Source organism: Muntiacus reevesi, chromosome 16 (assembly GCF_963930625.1).
Source record: "Muntiacus reevesi chromosome 16, mMunRee1.1, whole genome shotgun sequence".
Classification (NCBI taxonomy): domain Eukaryota; kingdom Metazoa; phylum Chordata; class Mammalia; order Artiodactyla; family Cervidae; genus Muntiacus; species Muntiacus reevesi.
In genome coordinates, this window is record NC_089264.1 from 41163565 (window position 1) to 41188668 (window position 25104).

The window sequence follows — 25104 nt, forward strand, 5'->3', positions numbered from 1 at the left end:
ATAGGATATTGAATGCAGTTCTCTGTGCAGTACAGTAGGACCTTGCTGCTTATCCATTCCATACATAAAAGCTTTCTTCTGCTAACCCCAACATCCCACTCCATCCCTTCCCCAACCTCTACCCACCTTGGCAACTGTTACTGGCTTATTCTCTGTGACTGTGAGTCTGTTTCTCTTTTGTAGATATGTTCATCTGTGTGATAGTTTGAAAGTCACTCAGTCATGTCCGACTCTGCAACCCCATGGACTATACAGTTGATGGAACTCTCCAGGCCAGAATACTGGAGTGGGTAGCCCTTTCCTTCTCCAGGGGATCTTCCCAACCCAGAGATCAAACCCAGGTCTCCCGCATTGTAGACAGATTCTTTACCAGCTGAGTCACAAGGGAAGCCCAGATTCCATAAGGGATATCATATGGTATTTGTCTTTCTCTTTCTGACTTGCTTCACTTAGTATGATAATCTCTAGCTGCATCCATGTTGCCTCAAATGGCATAATTTGCTTTTTTTGCTCTCTTTGTAATTTTAACTGACCTTACTGAGCTTGGCCACATGGATTAGAAATATAGCCCAAATATTGCAGTGTTAGAAAGTGAACCCTCTTTCTTCTGCTATTGATTTCAGGCATATGGACACTACCCCTAAAAGGCCAGCCATAAACTTGAATTATGACTATCTACTGACTGATTTCCACAGTAATCCTATGACCTAACTATAGAAAGGTTAGCACTGAAGAGAGAAATCCAGACAAAAACACATGAGAAATTTTAAGAGGGTCCTCTGTCATGAACAAGCTGCTGATATTCAAGATAACAATGACTATACCCACAGGAAAAAGAAAGCATTCGGTTGAAAGGTGGTTAGTGATTGTACCTATAGCTTGTTACATAGCTTTAAAATAGTGTTTTAAAACTTTTAAATAGTGTTGGGAAAACCATAAAGATCAATAAAATATTGATTATTTTTATTATCAAATATCTAAGTGGTAATGGCGTACCAACTTCAAAGCAGGGAGGAGGTCTACTTTTTTAAAAAGTTGATTGTCAGTCCTTTTAAATAAAATTGTTTCCCGTGGAATCACAGCCCTTTGCCATTCATGCCCATTAAGTATGAGAATCTCTGGCCTCAACCTCATAGACATTAGTTATGTAGCAATATACTTTCCACAAAATACAAACACACATGTGACATACAACATATACATAGACATGCACATATATGCACACAGATACACATACACAAGTATATACATACACAAATATGCATATGTATACATATACAGGTGACCTTTGGGCAACACAGGTTTGAACTGCTAGGGTCTACTTATACCGTACTTGGATTTTTAAATATGATGTAATGTGGAATCACATATATGGAGGGCTAAGTGTAAAGTTATTCTCAGATTTTGAGTGTACAGGTTATAGGTGCTCCTAACTCATGTTGTTCAACAATCAACTGTACATATATACATATACACATGTATATGTGTGCAAACACACACACACACATACTCTCATACTCCTGGCAAGAGTGCCTTACTGTTGCTATAAGGAAATACACAATTTAATTTTGTCTTACTATATTGCCAGCTAGTCCCTTCTGCTCCTAGTACCTAGGGTGGTTTCTGGCCCATTGGAAGTGTTCAGTGAATGGGAAATGAATGAATGCATTGTACACAAGATTTGACTTTAACAAGATGGTGATAACAAAACCACACCAACTTTGTAATCACCTCCAAAGGAAAAATGTTTTCTTCTGGGTGTATTTTGTTGGTGGAGGTGTTATATACAACACAATAGTCAATTAAATAAGTTTTAGGGAACTGGACTTTACCGAAATCTTGGTAGTGACTTCTCTATACCTCCATTTTCTCATCTATAAGGTGAGAATAATGGTGCACTGCCTCATTCTTTACTTTAGGAGGATTTATTAAGAACCTTCACATAAAGAGTCAAGCAAAGTGACAAAAAGATTGTAAGCCCACAGTAAATATTAGTTGGTACCACCACGATTACCATCATTATCCTCACTGTTTTAATCATAGCCTGAGTTTTCTGGACTTTCAAATGGAAGATAGATTTTCATATTAGCCTTCTTACTGTAGTAGAAAGATTCATCTAATTTGAAAATTAAGATGTTAGAGGAAAAGTCTCAGATGTCATCACCTGAGGTGAAATTGTCTTTTTGCTCTTTTTTCTCTTTTTGCTCTCTTTGTAATTTTAACTGACCTCACTGAGCTTGGCCACATGGATTAGCCAGGTTGTCACCTGATTCTGAGAAGGGGCACCTCCAAGTTGATCAAATTTCCAAATGGAGATGGTAAGGTTAAGTTTTTAAAAGCATGAGAAAAAGCAAATAATGCCTTTAAAACACTCCAATGCCATGAATTTAAATGTCCCCATGGTACCTACCAGATACGAATTTTGAGGGGGTTCAAGTTTAGCCTTCAAAATGTTGCAAGTCTCTGATGCTCCCTAGCTGTAGGTAGCAACTCTGGCAACAGTAAAATTGAACCAATTAGAAGGAAAAAAAATGGGATCTTCTGCAACGCATCATTGGAAGGTGAAGAATCCGATTTATTGTATACACGGGGTATCTTTATATCAATCCACAAAAATAAAACCAAACATTTCTCTCCAAAACCTGATTAGGGAAGTCTCTAAGAGCATCCCACTGGTCTAACAGTCCAGACAGTTAACAAGATTTTAATAACTCTTCCAACCAAACACCAGGTCTATTAAAGCCAATTGCCTTCTAGCTGACATAGAACCACACTTACATATGGAACCAGCTTTGTAAGGTCCATTCTCTTAATCACAGTTCTACTGTCCTCGTTGTACAATCACCCCTTTTGTTTATTTAATCCCATAGAAATGAGTCAGCATACAGGGCAGAAAAGAAACCAGGGGGAATCTTTGCCCAAACCTTGCTGTGTAGCTGAAGTTCAACCATGTTTGGTTAACCTTCTATTTATTCCATCTCTTTGCTTCAGCTGACCTTTCTAGTTTTAGTTCTTGCCATGGTGTGCTGCGGCAGAAAGTGGCTCAATGAGACTCTGGCATCATGTGACAAAGGAACTCTTATGAGTCCTCTATGAATCGTTTCATTCATCAGGAGCATACACTGATGCTCCCTTCGGATGTCCCCATATCTGCCATTAAAAATGGAAAACTGTCAGTGCCAACACATAGGCACTTCTCAGCCTCAGACCCAGAGGCCAAACGTGTGGTGATCTCCAATTTTTGCTTTCCCTGCCATCGTTTTCCTATTGGATGATTTGATAGCAATTCAGATGTTGACCCGTGTAGCCAGATAACTGGAGGAAAAGTAATTAGGCCATGTGTTGCCCTGGATCATGAAGTTACCTGACATGAAAATAACATGGCCACACGACATGCTGTGTGACCTGCTTACTAACTTAGCCTTCTCTGGCAAGTAGAGTAATTCATCATCATTCTGGAGAGTGCACACACATTCCCACCAACAAATAGTGACATGCTTACAGAGGGCAATATCTCTAACTACTACAAAACATGAGTCACTTGACTAAAGGGTATAGCAATCAAGCTGAAAACCTGCTACATGGTTAAATTAGGAACAAGCACAGCTTCATTTTCTTTTCAGTCCTTTTTTAAGTGTACTGTGAGGCTCTGGTAGGAATAAGAGATCGGGTTGGAAATGAAGTGTGATAGCATTGATATGAATAATTTTCAACAACACCAAAGTGAATCAAAGGAAAGTACCTGTGAATTTCCTTAAATGACTTGCTGGAGGGTATTGTGTGGTAACTATATTACCATAGTCCCCCTTTTCTTTTTCAATTAGTGTTGTTAAAGAGAAGCTTGACGATAGACTTCCTAAGAGCGGCAAAAATAAATTCTCTCCAATTAAGTAGTCTAATAAGCTATTTAGGATTTTACCACTTAACATTCTTTCCTTCCCATTTAATTTTGGCTTTCACTTGGATGTCATCTTGTTGAAAATCCATCACAGAAAACTATGTGGAAAAAAAGATAATGTTGCTAAGTGCTCCTGAGTTTCCAAAACGAGCAGAAGCACAATATTTTTTCTAAATCACCCCAGGATTTTCCCTAATAACTCAGCTTCTTCCTATTAGAAATTAATATATGAAAATATATGAAAATGGTCAATATGCAAATTCAAACATCACACTAGTTACTCGTCTTCAGTAAGTGCTATACGCATATATTTGGAACAATACAATATTTTAAGGTTCTTGATGATAATAATGTTCTGGTATGCATATGTGCATGTATAATTATGCTCATTTAATTTAATCATGAAAATATTATAGGATCATTTGGTTTTCTCCTCTAAAAGTTCTCTCACTTTTTCTCAATTAATTAATTCCACTCTGCCCCTTTTATAAGTCAGCCGATGGTAAGGAATGGTTTTAGGATTAAAAGAAGGATGATCACATTCCTGTAGAATGATGGACAGAAAAGAGGCATATGGGAGGGAAGTGGCATTTTGTCCTTAGTATACAGTCTAATCGAGGAACAATGTTAGGCTTTGCAGTATAACATGATCCTAGAAATGCCCGAATTTTCTGATCATTTCTTCCTGCAAGTTTCCAGTGTCCCTGAATGCTGAGAATTTGCCTCAGGGGCAGTCACCTGATTGTAACCGAAGCCCTGGAAACCAGCTCTTGTGACTCACACATTCCACATGCTTGAGTGGAGTGGAGCTTGTGGGACTTTGCAGAATTACTGGAATCACATGGAATGTACTGAAGGGAGCAGGAGGGTGGAGGGCATTTAACTTAACCATGAACTAGAAGAGTAGATAACGCCATGGTAAGTAGAGTAAAAAGGAACACGCTGACTGAGAGGGAAGAAACGTGATACAAAGGTCATTGCATGCTATCCCTCCCCCGCCAAGGAAATCTTATTTTCTTTCTCACAGAAAAAAAACTTTTCTTTCTCACAGGAACAAAAGTTTTTTGTTCCTTTCCCCAACATGTTAACAGAGACCAGTGAAAAGAAATAGGCTTCTCTGTGCCCATCAATAGAATCTATATAGCATCTATTTCCCCAGGGATTAATTCAGTTTTTGATTAAATCTTTCTGAGATTTAAATCATGATGTTACAAACCTCCAAGGAGTTCCTCTATGAGTTGTGACCTTCTTTATTACTCTCTGCTGTTTGATAAAGTACGAAGATTGATTTATAATAGTGTATACTGTGTTTGAAAACAAGGAATAGCAAAGAGAATTGCAAAGTATAAGATTAATATAAAGTAAACATTGCAAAAACTATGCCTTGGTGAAAATATTCTATAATTAATACTGAGTTACAACTGTAGCTAGTAACACTAGTGTCAAATGGGTATAATAATGCTCTCAGTCATAAATTTTATCCAATGATTAGTTAAATAATGCTACAAGAAAGAGAAAACTGGCAATGCTGAAAAAGGATTTTGAACCAATATCACATAAAACAGATTTAGTTTGGAGGACTTTTGAATTGAAACAAGCTCCTTTTCAATAAATTACTCCTATCCAGTGTTCATTTATTTTCGTCAGCCTAATTTTGGTTTCAATAATTATTTTGCCATTAGTATCATCAAGGATGGAAGTGATTTAATGTTTGAGGACAACATCAAATGAATCCTTTATCTCTAATCAGAATGCTCCTGTATATGACTAGTGACTACAACTTTTTTCCCCTTAAAAATCTCTCCTTACACTCAAAAGGTTTTTAAGGGTAAAAAGATAACCCTTTAAAGGGAAGATTATCATTTTTCTACTGCTCTTGCTAATTCCAACCAGAACATTCAAAATGCCCTGTTCAACTTAACCATCAATGAAGACAAGTTGTGATGTGAGGCTTATCCACCGAATCACAGTTGTAGAAGAATGCAATATTTGGATAAGATGATAGTAAGTTTTTATCTTCTCTTCTGATATAATAATTGGCAAATCTTGCAGTGGTATAAAATAGAAAGAGAGCCATAGGAAGTGCTTCTTGGGTTACTTAGCAGATTTCAATGTATTATTGGTAGCTCTATCACATTTCCAATAATTATGAATATTTCTTCTATAAGAGGAAGGGGAACTGGGGGCTGAAATATATTTAGCCACATTCCCCATGGCTAGGCTTATGTTGAATCTTACAAGCAGCTGGGAGTAGGGACCACCAGTTGAAATCCAGACTTGGCAGAGCACTAGTAACACATTCTCTGTCATCTCGGTCATGAGGACCACCAATCACCTACAAAGCATGGTGGACGTCCTGACAGCAAGCCATACCAGCAGTAATCTATCAACTTGTCCCATATTTAACCTGATGTCTTACATATGACAGAGAGACAGGGAGGTGCATTTTGTTACAAGTCTTCAAGAAATATTCAGTCCATGCTATACACCAGAAACTAACATAACATTGTAAATCAATGTTCAATGGATGGTATAGTTCAACTATACTTCAATAAAAATATATATTCAGTCCATTATGGTAGAATTGCTTCCTAAGCTGAAATATTCAGCAGCTTTCCCACTGAGGCAGTGGCTTGTACTTAAAATTCATACTTTCCAGGGTTAAGTACAAAAACAGAGCTAATCTGTTTGATAAAGTTCAACGTCACTTCTCATTAGAGAAATCACCAGTTCCGCCTTTACTGTTTGAAAGGAGACAAGGTAAAATACAGAAGGCAGACGTTACCTTAGAGCTGAAATCCATTCATGAATATGGAAAAGCAAGGGCAGGGCAGGTGATCGAGAGAGGAAACAGAATAATGATAAGCGAGTAACGTGTACGGATCTGAAGAACGTGCCAGGAGTTTCGTTGTGATAAATAAGAAAAGCAGAAGTAGATTTGAAACATTCGTTTCCCTTTATTAGCTCAGTGAGGCTGATGTGTACTGCACATTTAAAAAAAATCACAGGAATTTTCATACAATGAATAAAACCACAACAATACATGTAGAATTGGCAGGTGGAAAAAAACGCCCGGCAAGGGCTCAACTAATCACTCACTTTCCCTCTTCAGCATAGTTCAACCAACAGTATTACACTTTCACCTACAAATCTTAAAGTAGCTCCATCAAGTCAGCAGTTCACATTATTGAAAATGTCTGTCACATAGGTACAAATTTAGAATCATCACATTATATTACATGGCTATTCTAGGTCATCTATAGATCAGGTCTTAGACTACAGTGATTGAAGTTCTCGTTACAGCCATCAAAAAAGGACACATAATCATTACCTACTGTAAGCTCACATCTAAAGGCATGAAAAAGTTTCCTTTTTTTTCAACTGACCCAACCATCACACACCAATAGTGCAAAGTTCCCTCTCTGCTGCTTTGAATGTTGACAGCCCAACCGCTGCTCTCAGAGTCATTTAGCAAAAATTGATTTTGTTGCACTGGAAGAATTTTTCTGCTACATCTCTTAAAAAAAAAACCCACATTTCTAAAGCACCAGTTCAGTTACCAAAATTGTAGATGTGGTACTTACCACAGCATGAAGGCAATGGCCCAGGGTCATCTAAAAATCCTACAGATCTATGCTGAAATTTGCCTCCAGTGATGATGGGGTGCATGTGTTCATTTGAAATATACTCTCCAAAAAAATTAAAAATAAAAGGAACACAGTTGACATTTTGATGGGCTACCCACAGTGTCTGCATAAGATACAAAAGCTCTATTTGGATGGTCTAGTGATTCTCTCTTTGCACTAATTTTAGATGCAATTTGAAGTCCATGGAGGAAAACTATCTTCATGGTAACAATATTTGTCAGGCCAGAAGGGTGGGAATAAATGAATCCTCAACATGAAATCTGTAGTGTTGTCTTTTGACAAGTAAGAAAAGAAACCCAGTCTTTGACTCATGTCAACGATCCAGGGCAAAAAGGAGAATGTATTGAAAATTGGATCACAAAAAATTTAAAGGCAAAATAGAGAACGTATCTGGTCCTTGAACACATAATATGATTTACTAAATATCGATTTCTTAAAAATAATTTATTGCTCTTAATAGTCTTTTTTATTCTTATTCTACAACAGAAGATACTCAGATTTCAGAAAGAAAGACTGTAAACTTTAGTTTGGCGTCCACACAGAGTTAAAATACCTGCATTTAACCTACAGAACAAGAATTAGGCAGATTAAAGATGTGTTACGGTTGTAACGCAGGACCTGTGAACAAGTTCTTTTATTTCATAGTATTTTTATTGCTTTCTATCTACTTAGAAATAAGAAGCCAAAAACTCAAGCAAGCATCCGACAGGACAGACAGTGGATTCACTCTGAACACAATATGCTGGTGATAAATGAATGCAGCTTTCAAAATCAGCTGCATTGGCCTGGGGGTGTAATCCGTTTTTATACGATCGTGTTGGGCGAGAGAAAGGAAAAGAATGGTTACATAGTAGGTATATCATGTCTTCCAGAAAAGTCATGTCGGCCATACTGTAACTGAATCTCAACTCAGAAACTTGAATACACACGCCAAACTTTACTGACTTCCATTCCAGGGCTCCACACTCAGAGGAAATCCTGATGCTCAAAAATGGAGGTTTTTCTGAAGTTTTTTTTTTTTTTATTGAATTTAGCAGAAGCAATGTCATCAAGAACAACTTCATGGTCACGTCAGAGGCCATGCTAGTGCAAGTAGAAACACTGCTTCTGCAAAGCGGAATTTCCCAAATGAAACACGTAAACTCCAACCTGACAACTGCCATGCATCCTAGGTAGAAAATTTCCACTGGCTTTATTATTTTCATCAACTCATAATTTATAATAAATAGGCTATCTGCAACTGATAAATATGTCTCTTTAGTAAACAAAGGAATGAAACATCAGTATTTATACAGGATGCATAACTGTAAAAAATACAGATAAATACCATCATCATACTCTGCCAAGGGAAAGAGATACTGGCTTCAAAGAGAGTCTTCAGACATACATTAATTATTGTAAAAATCATACTATAATTATTACCTCAGCATTTTGTATCAAATTAAAATCACAAAAATTAAAACAAAACAGCATTTTAAAAAGATTTTTGACCTCTAGTTTCAAAACTACTGTTGATAGAGAAAATAAAAACATTTCTTAATGGTTACCCATTGAGAGACTTTACATAAAATCATGATATCTTCTAGAAAAATTTTAGATGAGAAAATTTCATTCCCCTAACAAATCCAGTGTATAAAACTTCAAAGAAAAACAAGCAACAAGAAAATGTGGAAAAATATTGCAGAAGTGGTTAATACCTTTAGGGGGCTAGGAGGTTTCTTGACAAGATGCTTAGATCGAAGCTCACCTAAGAGGGGATGGTTGTGCATAAAGCATCATTTGTTGTGTTGCACTCAATGGACACACACACTGTCCTTTTTTTGTTTTACAATCAAATATATATAAGCAGTAAGTTCAGCTTCTAAATATGTTAGTGTACAATAATTGTTTCACCTCATAATTACATTTGAATATTCTCGATTAAGAAAAATTTAGCAGTTTTTGAAAAGAAGGCTGCATTTACAGTGCATAGCTGTAACAAAAAAAGAACATCATTGTATAGTATGTACACAAAATAAAAATACTCCATTTAACATCTGTAAATACTTAACTACATCAGAGAATGTAGCAATTACACGAGCTGAACACATCCCAGAGAGTTCTACCCAACTCTCCTTAGTAATGTAACACCGTGCTCGCTCCTCAGAAACAACCACTGAACAAGCTGCACGCTTGACCATTGACAAGGCTTTTGAAATTTGCAGTGGGAGATCAACGTTTTGGACATTTACATGGGTGTCAGGAGGAAGGACGAACTACAGAAACTTCAAAATATTAGGAAAGTTGAGCATTCGGTGCCTGCAGCATCCTCTCCCACCCAGATTCCTTGGCAAAAGGAAAAAGGAAAAAAAAGAAAGAAAAAGAGAGAGAAAGGATATGAGTTCTAGAGAACCTGCGGTTTCTTCAGGATTGTCATATAATCATTACGTTGTGAGAGAAAGCTTGCTTCACGTTGATTTTGCACTTTCTTAAAAAAAGAAATAGAGTACGGAGGCTGATGCCCAGACATCAGTGGCTGTCATTTTAGGGTGGCCTGTGGTTGGTTGGTTAGTTAGCTTTCTTTCCTTTTGGATGTACGTATTTTTTTTTTTTTCCTTTTGAATAGAATATGAACATTTTGAAGTTCTAGGTTTTAGGTGTGTCTTCATGGAACTGCTGCCATTCGAAGTGGTCTGCCCTTGCACGCTCTGGTCAGGTGTCCCCAGTTCCCACCTGTACATACATACTTCCCCCAAACCAGGCAAATACACACACAGGCACGCGCGCGCGCACACACACACACACACACACACACTCTCTCTCTCCATCACCAAGAGACTCAGGGAAAGCAAAGCTGACACCCATGAATGAACATGTGCTTACTGGAATTCCATCCTGTCTCTTGCCTCTTCAGCAGCTGGGTTCATGTAAACCATTGTTGTTGTTCTTGTATTGTTGTTGTTTTGTTTTTGTACAGAGAGTGTAAAGTAGGAGAAATTCCTAAGTATGACTTGCAATAGTCTTTTAGGGAAGGACGCGCTGTCCCGTGAGGTATTCACCATGCCTCTGTCATCCTTAGCCAGGGAACATATTACCTGCGTAAGCTTCTCTGGGCTTCTTTCAGTAAACTATCGAAATCCAGAGAGTCATACTTGCTCTTGATGGAAGCAGGGTCAAAGTCATCTGAATTTGAATCTGAAAGAAACCCAAGCCAGGTCAGAGGTACACTTTGCTTATGGTCATTAATCCAATCATCTAATTTAAGATAACCCAATTCAAAGACAATTTATCCATGTCTTTAACAAAATATGCCCAACTTTAATTAGTATATGAGGTTTGTGCTAGTATGTACATATATATGTACATATATTTACATATATATTTGTAGGAGGTATTTATATATATGAATATTAATAATTATATGTATATCTGCAGAAAGTATTCATATGGTAGATGGTATGGTATATATACACCAATATTTTAATTAATTATGCTTATATATTTATTTGTTTATATCACTTGTATATATTCGCAGAGGGTAGGGAGTGATGAGTACTCAAAACACTTATCTATTGACTCATTTTGGATTTAAACATTCCTAGGAGGTAATCAAAACAGGCTATTTCTTTTCAATAACAACCTAGGCAATCAACCTGCTTTAAAAGTAAGGCCCTCCTCCTTCCTGCTATGTTAAATGACTTCCCCAGGTTCCTAAACAACTTAGGTGGAGAGGAAAAAGTAGAAGCTAGAACTAATTTTTCTGTTCATTGGGATTGATTTCATTAAGTATAAAAGCCAGACTCATCAGTCTGCTGCTCCCCTTGAAAAAGTTGGAAGGACGTAAGTTCTCAAGTGCCTTGAGGGACCCCAGAAACGGTGGTACAAGCTCTCCCCAAATTAGAAGGTTTAGGAAAATGCTTCATGTCCAGAGAGGGCAAATTCAACCTCTTTACTCACTAATGGGGCTTCCCTGGTGGCTCAGACGGTAAAGAATCTGCCTGCAGTTCAGGAGATCTAGGCTTAATACCTGGGTCTGGAAGATTCCCTGGAGAAGGGAATGGCAACCCACTCCAGTATTCTGGCCTGGAGAATCCCATGGACAGAGGAGCTTGGTGGGGTACAGCCCACAGGGTCACAAAGAATTGGACACGACTGAGCGACTATCACACAACTTCAAATAAAGCTATGGTCTTTCTTAGATCCTTAAACTAGTCGAAGTAAGCATTTGTGCAAAGCTCCACATGCCACTTCAGTAGCCCTGAACAAAATTGATATATTTCAGTCCCACTGGGTATAAAGTAAAAATCCTTTGAATATTTCTGATTTTTTTTCATTGACACCTAAGAAAAAGTCTACCATTCCTTCAGGTGTTTCAGCTTGAGAAAGGGTATCTTGTATATACAATAGAAAGCCTCAGGCAAACACATTCATTCTTTCGAAAGTACTTACTTGAAGGGAAGACAAAACCTTTCTGGGGAACATTAACAATCCTACTAAAATATGCATATTTGTATTTTACCCAGATTAAATTACAAAATAGAAATGCTCAAAGTGGAAGAAAAGGGTAATATGAGATAAGATGGAGGCTAATCATTGATTTCACAAGTTGTTCTGATGAAAAGGTGGCAAATCTCTCAAGTTCTACAGAACCAGGCTGTTTCCCCTACCTCACCAGCTTCAATCTACTTTAAAGACATCTTACATTTAAAGACAGGGAAATTCTTTTACTTTTTCCCCCCATTTTCATCATCCCTTGTCTCTACTGTGTTTCTTTGTCCAGGTAAGGTGAACAATTACAGTCAGCTTCAAATACAAAAACAGGACAAAAAGGGCCCATCTTTCATCCCCCAAATTTTACATGATCAATCTTAAATTACACAGGCTTACACTCTTCTCTTGAAAGCCTAATGAATAGTTTGATTGTATAACTAAAGCTGCCTGAGCAGCTGTTGTTCAAACCATAATCTTTTTATAAAGACAAAAAATAAGTCCTGCTCATTGCTAGAGATTAGCTTGAAATCAGAATTTCAGTTACATTGTAGAAGAAGATGAATGAGTCATTCAGTGATGGCAGTCCGTGTGACATGAAGTCCACATGAACATATGTGTGACTCTTTCCTTGGAGGAAATTTTGAGAATTAAAATGTATTAAATTAAGATCATTCTACACGAACCTCAGAATTTCAGTCTTTCTGTGTTTTCATTAGCAAATATTAAAAGTACTTTGATACAGTGGTTATCAAGAGTTTCTTCACTGTGAAATATGGTGGCTGTGAAATATACCAACTTTCATGGGCATACATATGTCAGTAGGCACCCACAAAATAATTTTTATTTGTGAAGAGAGAATGCATCCACCTGTAACTTCTAGGGCAATAACATCCACTTTCTCTCCACTAAAGGAAGGATATATCCACAAGTTGATATAATGAAATTTTTATAGGAATAACCTGAAAACCACTCTAATAAGTTTTAAAAATAAAATTTTATAAATAATAATACCATATTAACAGAAATAAGTCACATCACAGCTATATTCCTAGCACCTAGAAAACTGTGGGCACAAAGTGGAGATGCAATATTTGTTGAATTAATGTATTTTACTGAACACCTGCATATTATTAAAAACCTGATTGAAAATATTTGTGCTGAGATCTGGGACTGACTTACCAATGAGTGGCAAGTGTATTTTAAAAGTTACATATATATTCAGGATGCTGATAATGTAATACATTTCTTTGACTTAATAAGAGTTTGTGACCAACATGTTATTTATTTCCTTTTTCTTGCTTAAGTATAAATTCTAATTTGATCATAACTAACTCCTGATCAAAATGATCATATTCTTAATCCTGATCCATCCTTCTATTTTTACCCTATAGTTCTAATTTAATTTCTGTCTTTCTTCTTTAAGATTTTTCATCAAGCTCTTTCAAATGGAAAGATCCATCTATTTATAGAACAGTAAATAGAAAGATACACGGGTAACAGATTCACAGAAACCAGACTTAAATACTGTCTTCATCATGGTAAGCTTGATCATCCCTTTAAATTCTGAGTCCCATTTATAAAGCTCATAAATAGTAACTGGAATTACTGCATTTTACATTAATACTATTTTAATAACCATTAAGTAACCTCAACAGCCAAGAAATGGAGACCTAAACAGGGATATTTCTGCAAAGAAAATATACACATGGCCAATAGGCACATGAAAAGATGCTCAATACTGCTAATTATTAGGGAAACGTAAATCAAAACAATGATGAGGTATCATCTCACACCAGTTAAAATGGGTATCATTCATAAGTCTGCAAATAATAAATGCTGAAGAGGGAGAAAAAGAAATCTTCCTAGATTGATAGTGGCAATGTAAATTGGAGTAGCCATTATGGAGAACAGAATAGAGTTTTCTTAAAAAAACTAAACATAGAGTTGCCATATGATCCTGCAATCTCACTCCTGGGAACATATCTGAAGAAAATTCTAATTGGAAAAGATACACGCACTCCAATGTTCATGCAGCTATTTATAACAGCCAAGACATGGAAACAACTTAAATGTCTATCAATAGATCAATGAATAAATAAGATGTGGTGATATGATATACAGAGGAGCCTGGCTACAGACCATGGGGTTGCAAGAGTTGGACATGACTTAGCAACTAAATCACTCATATCATGGGTTATTACTTAGTCATAAAAATGAAATATTGCCATTTTCAGCAACATCGGTTATCAAACTAAGTGAAGTCAGACCTTGATATTTGAAGAAAGACAAAGACATAATATCACTTATATATTGAATCTAAAAAAAAGCAGTATAAATAATCTTATTTACAAAGAAAAATAGACTCACAGACATAGAAAACAAACATGCTAACCAAAGGAGATAGTGGGGGAGGGGGGCGGAGAGGAGGTAAATCAGTCAGTTGAGATTAACATATGCACACTGCTACATATGAAACAGGTAAACAAGGACCTATAGTATAACACAGAAACTACACTCAACATGTTGTGATAGCTATAATGGAAAAGAACCTGAAAAAGAGTATCACTGTCATTGTTTAGTCACTCAGTCACGTCCAACTCTTTGCCACCCCATGGACTGTAGTAGCCTGCCAGCTCCTTCGTCCATGGGATTTCCCAGGTAATACTGGAGTAGGTTGCCATTTCCTTCTTCAGGGGGTATTCCCAACCCAGGGATCGAGCCCAACGACTCCTGCATTGGGAGGCAGATTCTTTACCACTGAGCCACTAGTAGAGCCCCCAGAACAAGATAAACGCATATATATGTATCTGTATACATGTATACACACCCACACGTATATACAGTTTCAAGCGTACAGAATCACTTTGCTGTACTCTTGAAACTAACACAACATTGTAAATCAACTATACTTCAATTTTAAAATATCAGAGAAATGGGATATGTGAATTAACTTAATTTAGGAAAGCAAATAAAATTTTTTAAAATGGTAATCTAAATGATAGTTTGCTTTACTTTTGGTAAAATTAATCAGTATCACAGCATTTTAACACTTTAATCTTGATGTGCACACAAGCAGCCAATCCCTCTGAGTCCAGTATATGCTCGTTGTTTAGTCGCTAAGCTGTGTCTGACTCTTGCAAGCCCCTGGATTTAGGCACCTTATTCGGCATTCATGGCCTGAAGCACTCAACTTGAACTCTTCAAGGAAGAGAGACAAGACATACAAGATGATGTTCAGTTTCAAAGCTAGTCCCTGGTGTTGATTCTTCCATTTTAAAATAATTTGAAATTTATAACTACCCATCGCCATCATTTTTTATTATAATTATAGCTACCTTTTATTGAGAATCTATTTTGTGCCAGACACTGACACTGTGGTAAGGGCTTCGTAAACTGTATATAATCTTCACAGCAACGTTATAAAGTATTTTACAAATGAAGCACCAGGAGTCAAGGGAGTTTAATTGCTCAAGGTCAAAAGCTAACTCAGGTTTCAAAACCAGGCCTGCAAGATTCCAGAGCCAAGGCGCTGTCAAACTACACTAGGCCTACACTCAGATCCACCACTTTTCCTGTGATTGTAAGGCTGGAGGGAACTGGAAAAACCTATGCTGCTACAATACACATCAAACATACTTTTCAGGAAATACAGAACCAGCTTAGCAATGGTAAAGTTTCTATTGCCACTGGCGAGGCAGAGAGATAAGAAGGGGGGAAGCATTCTTCTTAGAAATATTTCAGGGAGGCTCCAGTTCAATTTGGAAGTACTATCCAATCCTCCCTCTACCAGTGATGAATCGTGATCTAAAGGCCCCTCTAGGTAGCTTATTTTAAACTTTAGATGTTTTGAGACACTAGAAAACACCCTGGCCTTCATCACTGAAGAAAATAAGTCAAATCAACTCAAGACTTCAATCTGTCTTGACTGTTTTTATCAGCCAACATTTGAACAAATGACTTGCCACCTTTTATATTTTCATCCCTAGGCCTCTATCTAACAGTCAGCTGCCTCTCCCCTGCTTCATACTATCTATTTAGCTTGTGAAGTGAATTATAGCATATTCCCCCTGAACAATGCACCCCACCTATATCAATTACTCTAGAAGACATCAATTTGGTGGAAGGAAGGAAAAAAACCTGTATTTGGTATTTACTTTTTTCTTTATATCAAGCCAAAGTAAGTACAGATAGACACGCAATAATGCTTAAGAGCAGATTTCTATGTTAATTTCATTATTATTATTATAAATTGATTTAAATAATTGTCATATGCATGACACTTGCCATTCCTTCATTATTTCATAAAGGAACATAAAGGCTTATAATACACACATGAGATAGGGACTAATATGGAAAGGAGCAAAATTAAAATTGGAAAGGAAATTAAGATGTCCATTGTGCCATTATTTATAATATCAAAACCAGAAAATGTGTTTAGCTATGATGGAATGATTAAATATAGTGGTACTGCTCATCAAACAGAATACTGTACAACCATTAAAATATACTGGCAAATCATTTTTAACCCTGTGAGTCACAGTGAAAAATGAACTTACATAATGTTAACTGAGAAAAGTAGATTTTTAAAGTCTATGTATGTATAATATAACCTCAACTATAAGAAATTCGATGTTCTGAGACAAAATACTGAACAGCACGTTACTCACTTGGTAACAGTAACTATCTCTAGGTGAGAGGCTGATAGGCAATTTTACTATTTTTCTTGATACCTTTGTATATTTTGCAAATGTTACCCCTTGAGTCTGTACAATTTTTATAACAAGAAAGATGAATACTTATCTATTCTTCAGTTTCCTTATCTGTAAAATGGGGATGATAATACATAATATCCACTTCTAGAATTGTTCTGGTAATTAAATGAAAAAATACTTGCAAAACCTTGGCACAGTACTCATCCTATGGAAGCACTCAAAGAATAGCAGGTTTATTTTCTTCTTTTGTTTTAAAGACAGTATAGTGTGATTTAGCACATGAAATTTTACTTTTTCCTCTGAGTATAATTTGTAGGAAATGCTAACATTTCTAAGAGTTGGTGAGATAATAGGGAAAAAAAGAATAAAACTTTTGCATATTCTGCTCTGCAAAGCAATGATGCCAATGCTATAGTCTGTATAAAAGGATTCAGGGTAGGCACAAAAGCAACAAGAGATTAAAAACAAACACATGAACACACCAAATACACCACCACACACACAAAGACGCACCAACAGTGAAGAATTTCAGCATCTGGGCAGGCAAGAGAAACAATCTGCTTCTCTTGGTTACCAAAATCTAAGCCCCTTCTGAAATCATCTCATATGTTAAAAAGTTTAAAAAAAAAAAAAAGGATAAAATCTGTATTCAAGTATTTCCTTTAGTAAAAGGCAGTAATGGTTTGACCCAATGTGCCTACAGTTTACATATGCTTCCATTTTGAACTCAACATTATGGATTCCTCATTCTACGTACAGTAAAATCCATACCTAGGTCTGCATAGTTAGACTTGAAAAATTGCTTGCGTCCACAAAAGTACAGCTCGAAGTCAGTTTCATTCGACCTGCGCAAAGTGTATCCATTTTCAAGAGCAGCAAAAGCATCACAGGTATAACGGTAGGTAATGAAACCATAGCTGTCTCTGCAACAGACAAAGAGGAAAAGTTCAAAGCCAGTGAGGAAGCATTAGCATATATGACTGTAACCCTTTCCACTTTGGAGACTTTGCTGGTGCCAGCCTCTGAACCACTGCATCCATTTATCAGTGTGATTGTCCTGTCAAGCCGCTAAATACTTATTTCTGGGACAGGAAATCTCAACTAGAAAGATTAATAAATAGGGATGAAAGAAAATAAATAAGGTTCTGAACTCAACATGTCATCTGTCAAAGCATTCCCATCCTGGTAATCTTACAGCCATAATTTTTTACATATGTCAGCTTCTAAACAAGAAATAATCTTGAAGATTCTCACCCATCATCCCGCAGATTTACTGTGCACTCCTCAATTTCACCAAAAACTTCAAAACGGTCCCTCAGTTCTGTCCGTGTTGTGTCAGGTCTGATTTTACCAACATAAATCACACGGCGCTCTTCCTGGAGGGGGAAGTGAGAAGAGACTTTCTAGTTCTGAAGATAGGAAAGACATTGATGCCAGAACCATTTAGGAAGACACAATCACGCATAACAAGAACCCCCACGGCATGCCAATTAAAGCAAAATACACGCTAAGACTTAACAGAAGACTATGCTTGAACCAAGTGTTACTTTCCATTTCTCCAGTTTCACTCACTGCATCTCACTCTCTTCTACCTTTTCTGTCTCTGTTCCTTTGCAACATGAAATTTAATGTATTATTTAAAAAATACGTGTAGTGTGGTCTTTTTATCACTAAAGAGCTGAATAATATCTATTAAATATTTTAACAATTGTGATTCCACTATTAATCTTCAAAATTGGTAAGAAACTGACCTGGTTTGCAAAACCATTTAACTTCTCCTTAACTCAGTTATAATAATAAAACGTGTGCATTTTTTAAATTTCTATTGACAAATAACTTATGTACATTACTGTATAATTTTAAGGTGTACAGCATGATAGTTTGATGTATAAATCTTGACATCCCTCAAAATATTGATTCTTAAACTCTAGTATAAATATAAATTACCTGGGGGGGCTTATTAAAATGCAAATTATTGGGGTTTATTCCAGCTATATTAAAAAAATTGGAAGATAGTGTTCAATGATCTTTATTTTTAACAAGTATACCCCAGTGTTTCTGATACAGGTGGCCCAAAGACAATAATTTTAAAAATACAGTTTTAAAATATAGGCCATTTTAAGCCATGGGTCTCCAAAGAATAAGAGCTATAAAAGAGGCTATAAATTTCACTTTGCCAGTGAATCTTATTTTAGGAACAGATGTGAAGGGTGTGGCCTAATTTTCACAAGTGGAGTCAATATCATCATAATCTTAAAGTCAACAGCAATTTATAACCTACAAAACACCGGAAAAATATTTTATAGCCTGAGAACAGATTCATTTTTTTGAAGAACAAGAACACATTCTTAGTGTAAGATATAATCCTATATTTCTTGTTCTAAGAAGATAAGGCCAAAGATGATCATCTCTCTCAAAACTGAAAAAAAAGATTTTTCAAGAATGGAAGAAGTTAATATGAATGTCCTTACCAACTAGCCTGTACATCTATCGATGACAAACAAGAATGAACTGAACTTGCAGTTGGAGAGATTTAGGTTAGATGGAGGCAGAAACTAGGAATCATAGGACTAAGGCACAGATTTAGCTTGCCTAAGAGTTTTCTCTGGATGTGCTTAGGATATGTTGTCTTAGATGTTAAAAAAAAAAAAAGTCATTTAGGCTTAAGACAAAGAGATATCCTACATTATTTACTGAATGCATGTCCTTTTCATGTGTCCAATATTTAGTAAGAGACCTGGCAAAGAGAGGACAATCAATAAATGCTTGTGAAGTACAACTGAACAATTCACAGACATATCCTATAATACATATCCTTCCCGGTGATTTGATCATCCATGTCTCATCTTCTTTCATCATATGCAGAACGCATATTTTCATTTTCAATAGGGAAATTACTCTGAGCTTCAGATTCGAATAACCAACTACCTATCTGATGTCTCACGTTGGATGTCACCTAGGCACCTCAAACTAGACCAACCTTAGCCAAACCAAACTCTCCAGTTCATCCTCTTCTGACTCCAATTCATCCTCTTCAGTTCATACAAGAACTGAAATGTTCTTATATCAGTGAAGCTAACACTATCCATCCAGTTATTCAGGATAAAAATGCAAGGGCCTTCCTTAATTCTCCCCACTTAGTCCCCTCCTCACATCCAATCACTCCTTAAGTCCTGCGGATTTTAACTTCCTAAATCTGCCCCTTTGATCTCATCTCCCCTAAATCAAGCTGCCAGCATGTCCTTCTGAACTAATATCACAGCCTCTTAATTTGGATCCTGTGTCTGCTGTTTACCCTCCTCCAAATTATTTGTTCACTTCAGCCAGAATAGTTTTTACTAAGAGAACAGGATCATGCCAATTAAGATCTAAAACATTTCAATGCTTTCTCACAACATTTAGGGAAAGACTTAAATCACTGACAGAATCTACCAGGTCCTTCTGTCTGGATCTGGGGTCTGGATCTCTCTCCATCTTGGGCTGCAGCCCCCACACCTTATTCTTTCCTTTCCTCTACTTTGAGCCGCACTGATCTTCTATCAGTCCCTAGTATATACTGGGCTCCTTCCTTTCCTAAGGCCTTTGCATAAGGCGCTTCTCCGCTACTTGGAATATCCTTTCCACACTGTCCCTCCCTCCTCTCCATCAACATACACACAAATTGTCTAGAGTTACAGTGAATTCAACAATTGTTTCCTCTCTGAGACCTCAGATGAGGTTTAGTTCCTGTTATAAGTTGCTCTAACAGAACAGTCTACTTCTTCGTAGTTCTGCGCTGTTGTTCAGTCACTACCTCTTTTGTGACCCCATGGACTATAGTTCACAAGGCTCCTCTGTCCATGGAATTTTCCAGGCAAGAACACTGGAGTGGGTGGCTATTACCTTGCCCAGGGGATCTTTCCAACCCAGGGATCAAATCCATGTCTTCTGCACTGGCAGGTGGATTCTTTACTACTAAGCCACGTGGGAAGTCCCTTGTGCCCAATTATAATTAAATATTAACAGCTTATTTATTGTTCAATGTCTTCAATGTCTATATCCCCCTACAATGAAAACTTTATGAGAGCAGTGACCATATCAGTCCTGTCTTATCAGTACTTATTTTAAGAGTATACAAAACAAGAGTCTTCTTAATGCATATCTGTTGAAAAATCAATCGATAGCCAACTAATCATTTTCAAGACCTAGCTCCATACCCTTCATTACATCAAAGGTGCCCAAGTGTGGCCCTTACTCTCTGAGAGTCTGTAAGACAATGCAGAATGAAAACCAGGTGTGGTGCTTTTATCATAGGAAAAACTTTGCCCAGGTAACTCAGCTGGGTGTACTAACAAAGGTTTCCATGCTTTGTTTTACAGGGTTAAGTGTAAGGACTCACTTTTTTCACTCTGCTGAAGCAACTGGTAAAACACAATTCCTTTGACAGCAGCTATTGAGCCTACGTAACTGACCAGATGAAGGACAGTAGGCAGAGTGGGCTGCCCAATTCACTTCCATGTAGATTGTATGTCTCAGCTGAAGGTTGTGATTGTGTTGTTGCAGAGTACCCCACACATCCTGGAGGTCAATAAATATAAAGGGAGATATCCCGGGGCAATGTTGTACACTTGAACAAGGGAATCATCACATCACATTCCATTCTATTTATGCAGCCAGCTCCCTCCAAACAGCCGAACTTGATGGGACTGTTATCTAAACTTCCTGGCGCCTGCTGGCATGAGTGTTATGCACTGCTTTTTTTTTTTTAATGAACATTTTTAGGAAGGTTACTACTGTATAGAGGAAAAGGAGGGAGAAATGTAGACGAGAGCAAAAAAAACTTGAACCATCATAAAGAAATTGCTCAGCTACCATTATAGGAATACACACAGCCTATGTTCATCTTCAAGGAAATTCAAAGTTAAAGTGAAAATCGACCATATGCACGTCCATATGTAGACATATCGGGATAGTCTCTGAATTGCTTCTTTATACGAAACTATATGCAACAATAATCCTACAAAGAAAATAAACCAGAGGACCTTTTATATCAGATACTGATACATTCTGTGGTAAAAAGAAGACACAACCTAGATAGGAGAGACAGAAATAGAAATGACTGGTCCACAATCCCTTAAAATCACCTATTTGACTGTCAATCTCTTTTTATGTAACACAGGAATGGGACCACGTCTTGTTACCTTACAAAGATCAGAGACTGAATACATGTTGAAATTCTCATTTGAGAAAATGATCAGAGTGTTTGGTTTCCTAGTGTTAAAACATGAAATTAAAAGGCATCTGAAGGTCTAAAAAGCAAAGATAAAAATCTTCCCAAGACTGGCCAAAATGTCTAGTGAAGAATCGATTATTTTTAACATGTTGCAGTTTTATTAGACAGATGAATAGATTCCATATCTTTAAAAAACCTTAACATTTGCAGCCAATTTTTCAAGACATTAATTTCTAAACAGGAGATGAAAGGAAAAGAAATCAAAATGCCTAATAACATTTCCAGCTTCTTAAAGGCTTGGAGGAACTCTAAACCTTTGGAAAAAGCTCCTTGAAAAATGATTTTCAGACCAGTTTTCACTATCAAGGAGGATGGGACATTTATCAAGAATCTTTTAGCTTCAAGTTTTACAAAAGCTAGTTTGCTGGTGGGGTGCATAATAAAATTGAAGATTTGTGTTGCATTAACAGGTATGGTAAATCCTCATTATATCAAGACAGGGGATAAATAAAGAAAAAAAATGACTGAATTAACTAACTTTGCAGTATCAAAATCTATATCAGAAAGAGGGTAGAGCTGCCCAGTTAGCTGGGGAAAACATATAGCAATTGTTTCTCATAAAAAGATAAGCAATTATTGGTAAAAAGGGTTTGACTAACAAGAAAAGGAAATTAGTATTGAGATTAACATTTACTGAATTCTAACAGATGCCAAAGTATTGTGCTTCAGTAGGTGCCTACTACTGTCTAAGGTTGGATAAATTTGAATAAATCCAGATTTGTCTTAGCTAGAATATGAAAGCAATCTAGATGTCCATCAACAGATGAATGGATAAAGAAGTTGTGGTATATATACATGATGGAATATTACTCAGCCATAAAAAGGAACACATTTGAGTCAGTTCTAATGAGGTGGATGAACCTAGAGCCTATTATACAGAGTGAAGTAAGTCAGAAAGAGAAAGATAAATATTGTATACTAATGCATATATACAGAATAAATCTTCTGTATTTGCAGGGCAGAATTTATTTGCAGGGCAGCAATGGAGAAAGAGACATAGAGAATAGACAAGGGGAGAGGGGAGGAGAGGGTTAGATGTATGGAGAGAGTAACATGGAAACTTACATTACCATATGTAAAATAGAGAGCGAATGGGAATTTGCTGTAGGGCTCAGGAAACTCAAACACGAGCTCTATATCAGCCTAGAGGGTGGGATGGGGAGGGAGGTGGGAGGGAGGTTCAAAAGGGAGGGGATGTATGTATACCTATGGCTGATTCACACTGAGGTTTGACAGAAAACAATAAAATTCTGTAAAACGATGATCCTTCAATTAAAAATTAATTAAAATAAATCTAGATTAGTCTCCTTAAGAGTTAATACACAAATAAGAGCTAAGATGCAAATAAACACCATGATGAGTCAGAAAACATGAAAACTACAGACTCAGAGCACATATAACTACTTTTGATAAAGCTGAAAATTTCTAAGTAGTGCATTTATACTCATAATATAACATATTCACCCATATGGAACAGCTCTTCAAAAGGCCTGAACAGAAAATGACATTATTTTCCCCAAAAAGAATAACTATGAGAAATTAGACAACTATTTTATTTTTTCATTTGGAAGAAGCTGATAATTTTCAGGGATGAGCCTCTGTTTCTGGCTCCTAGGCTGCATACTGACCAATGGAGAAGAGAAAAGAAATGGCATAGTCATTGCCCAAGTACATCTGGTTTTGGATTTAAGCACTGAGCCATTTCATAATGTCTAGATTTGCCCTTTAAATTAACATCCTATTATCACGTTTTCTGGCAGGAAACTGTAGAGATTGCAAATGGAGTTGGACTTAGAACTCCACGAGAAATTAGAGCAGTGACAGTTTAGACATTAAATACTAAACTCTGGCTTACAGAGTTCCAATATAACCTGAATTATTTCAAGCCTGTGAGACTGAGAAAAGCAGAGGATGAAGTGAGATCATTTAGATGAAAACTGGAGGAAAGCAGTAACTTACACAATGACAACATTCAACCACAACATATGATTCTGTGTCACTAATTATTAGTCTTTTCTTAGCTGTCTGATTCGGTGCACTGAAGTTGGTCTGAATAAAGACTTTTGGACACATACACAGTAAAAACCTGATAGATGACCTACACTATCTCCTTATGGAACTAAGGGGAAAAAAAGTCAATAGGGACCACAAGACAAGAAAGCAAAGGTTAACTCCGTAAAATACCTATTACATGATTGTAACATTTTTTTTCACTTCCTTCTGGAGTCTCTGTTTTGCTCACCCCCTGATTATAAAATTGATCTGAATGAATGAATAAATCAGCATTCCACCCAAGATATTCCAAATGCAATTTGCTATTCATTCATGACTTTAAGAGTGTCTTAGAAATCTGAATGAAAATCACCTACATGACCAACTCAGGCAAACTGTCCTAATTCCTTGAACTGTTTCAATGAATGAGTTTTCAAGATAATCTAGCCAAATGAGTCAAAAATCATTGCCTTTATCTCCATGCTCAACTCCATAAAAATATACTTTGCAAACACATTATGGCACAAGAAAGCAGATCATTTTGAGGAAGGAAATCAGTCAGAAAAACTTCCTAAGGGTAACCTCATTAAACAGTTCCACTGTGCCTTCAAGATAGTCTTCAAAATCTTCATGATGACTTACAAGACCCTACAGGTATCTGGCTACCAGGGAGCCCCCCAGACTCACCTCCGGCTTCTCCTGTACCTTAGCGTTATAACTAAATGACTAGCAGTTTCCCAATATATCTTGCTCTTTTCCAGAAAATTAGTATGAGCTAAAGTATCTGCCTAGAATAGTTATTTGCAATAAAAATATAATGCACCATATGTAATTTTTAAATTTTCTGAGGCACATTTTAAAAAATGTAAAAAGAAACAAATTTAATTTTAATAATGTATTTTACTTGGCTCAGTACAGCCAAAATATTATTGTTTCAACTTGCCATTTACATAAAAAGTATTAATGAAGTATTTTAAATTCTTTTTTTTTTTTTTTTTTTTGGTACTGTCTTTTAAAATTCAATCACACAGTGCATTTAAATTTGGGAGTAGATTAATTAGCCTCCTGGCTGATGGCTACCACATTGGACAGCTCACATGGAAGGAATCTTTG

The 25104-nt window shown here is 36.7% G+C and overlaps 1 protein-coding gene across 5 annotated transcripts in view; it reads right to left on the reverse strand.

Annotated features, from left to right (window-relative positions):
• Positions 1–6831: 6831 nt before the first annotated feature.
• PPARGC1A (PPARG coactivator 1 alpha) overlaps positions 6832–25104 on the reverse strand; it is a 690475-nt gene continuing 672202 nt past the window's right edge. For all 5 annotated transcript variants that reach the window (XM_065907304.1, XM_065907305.1, XM_065907302.1 and 2 more), the window contains 3 exons: positions 17982–18103; positions 17499–17650; positions 6832–10719 (listed from right to left, as the gene is read on the reverse strand). In XM_065907304.1, the coding sequence (XP_065763376.1) occupies positions 10616–10719; positions 17499–17650; positions 17982–18103 (378 nt within the window). In that variant the 3' untranslated portion in view covers positions 6832–10615. The remainder of the gene's footprint in view (positions 10720–17498; positions 17651–17981; positions 18104–25104) is intronic.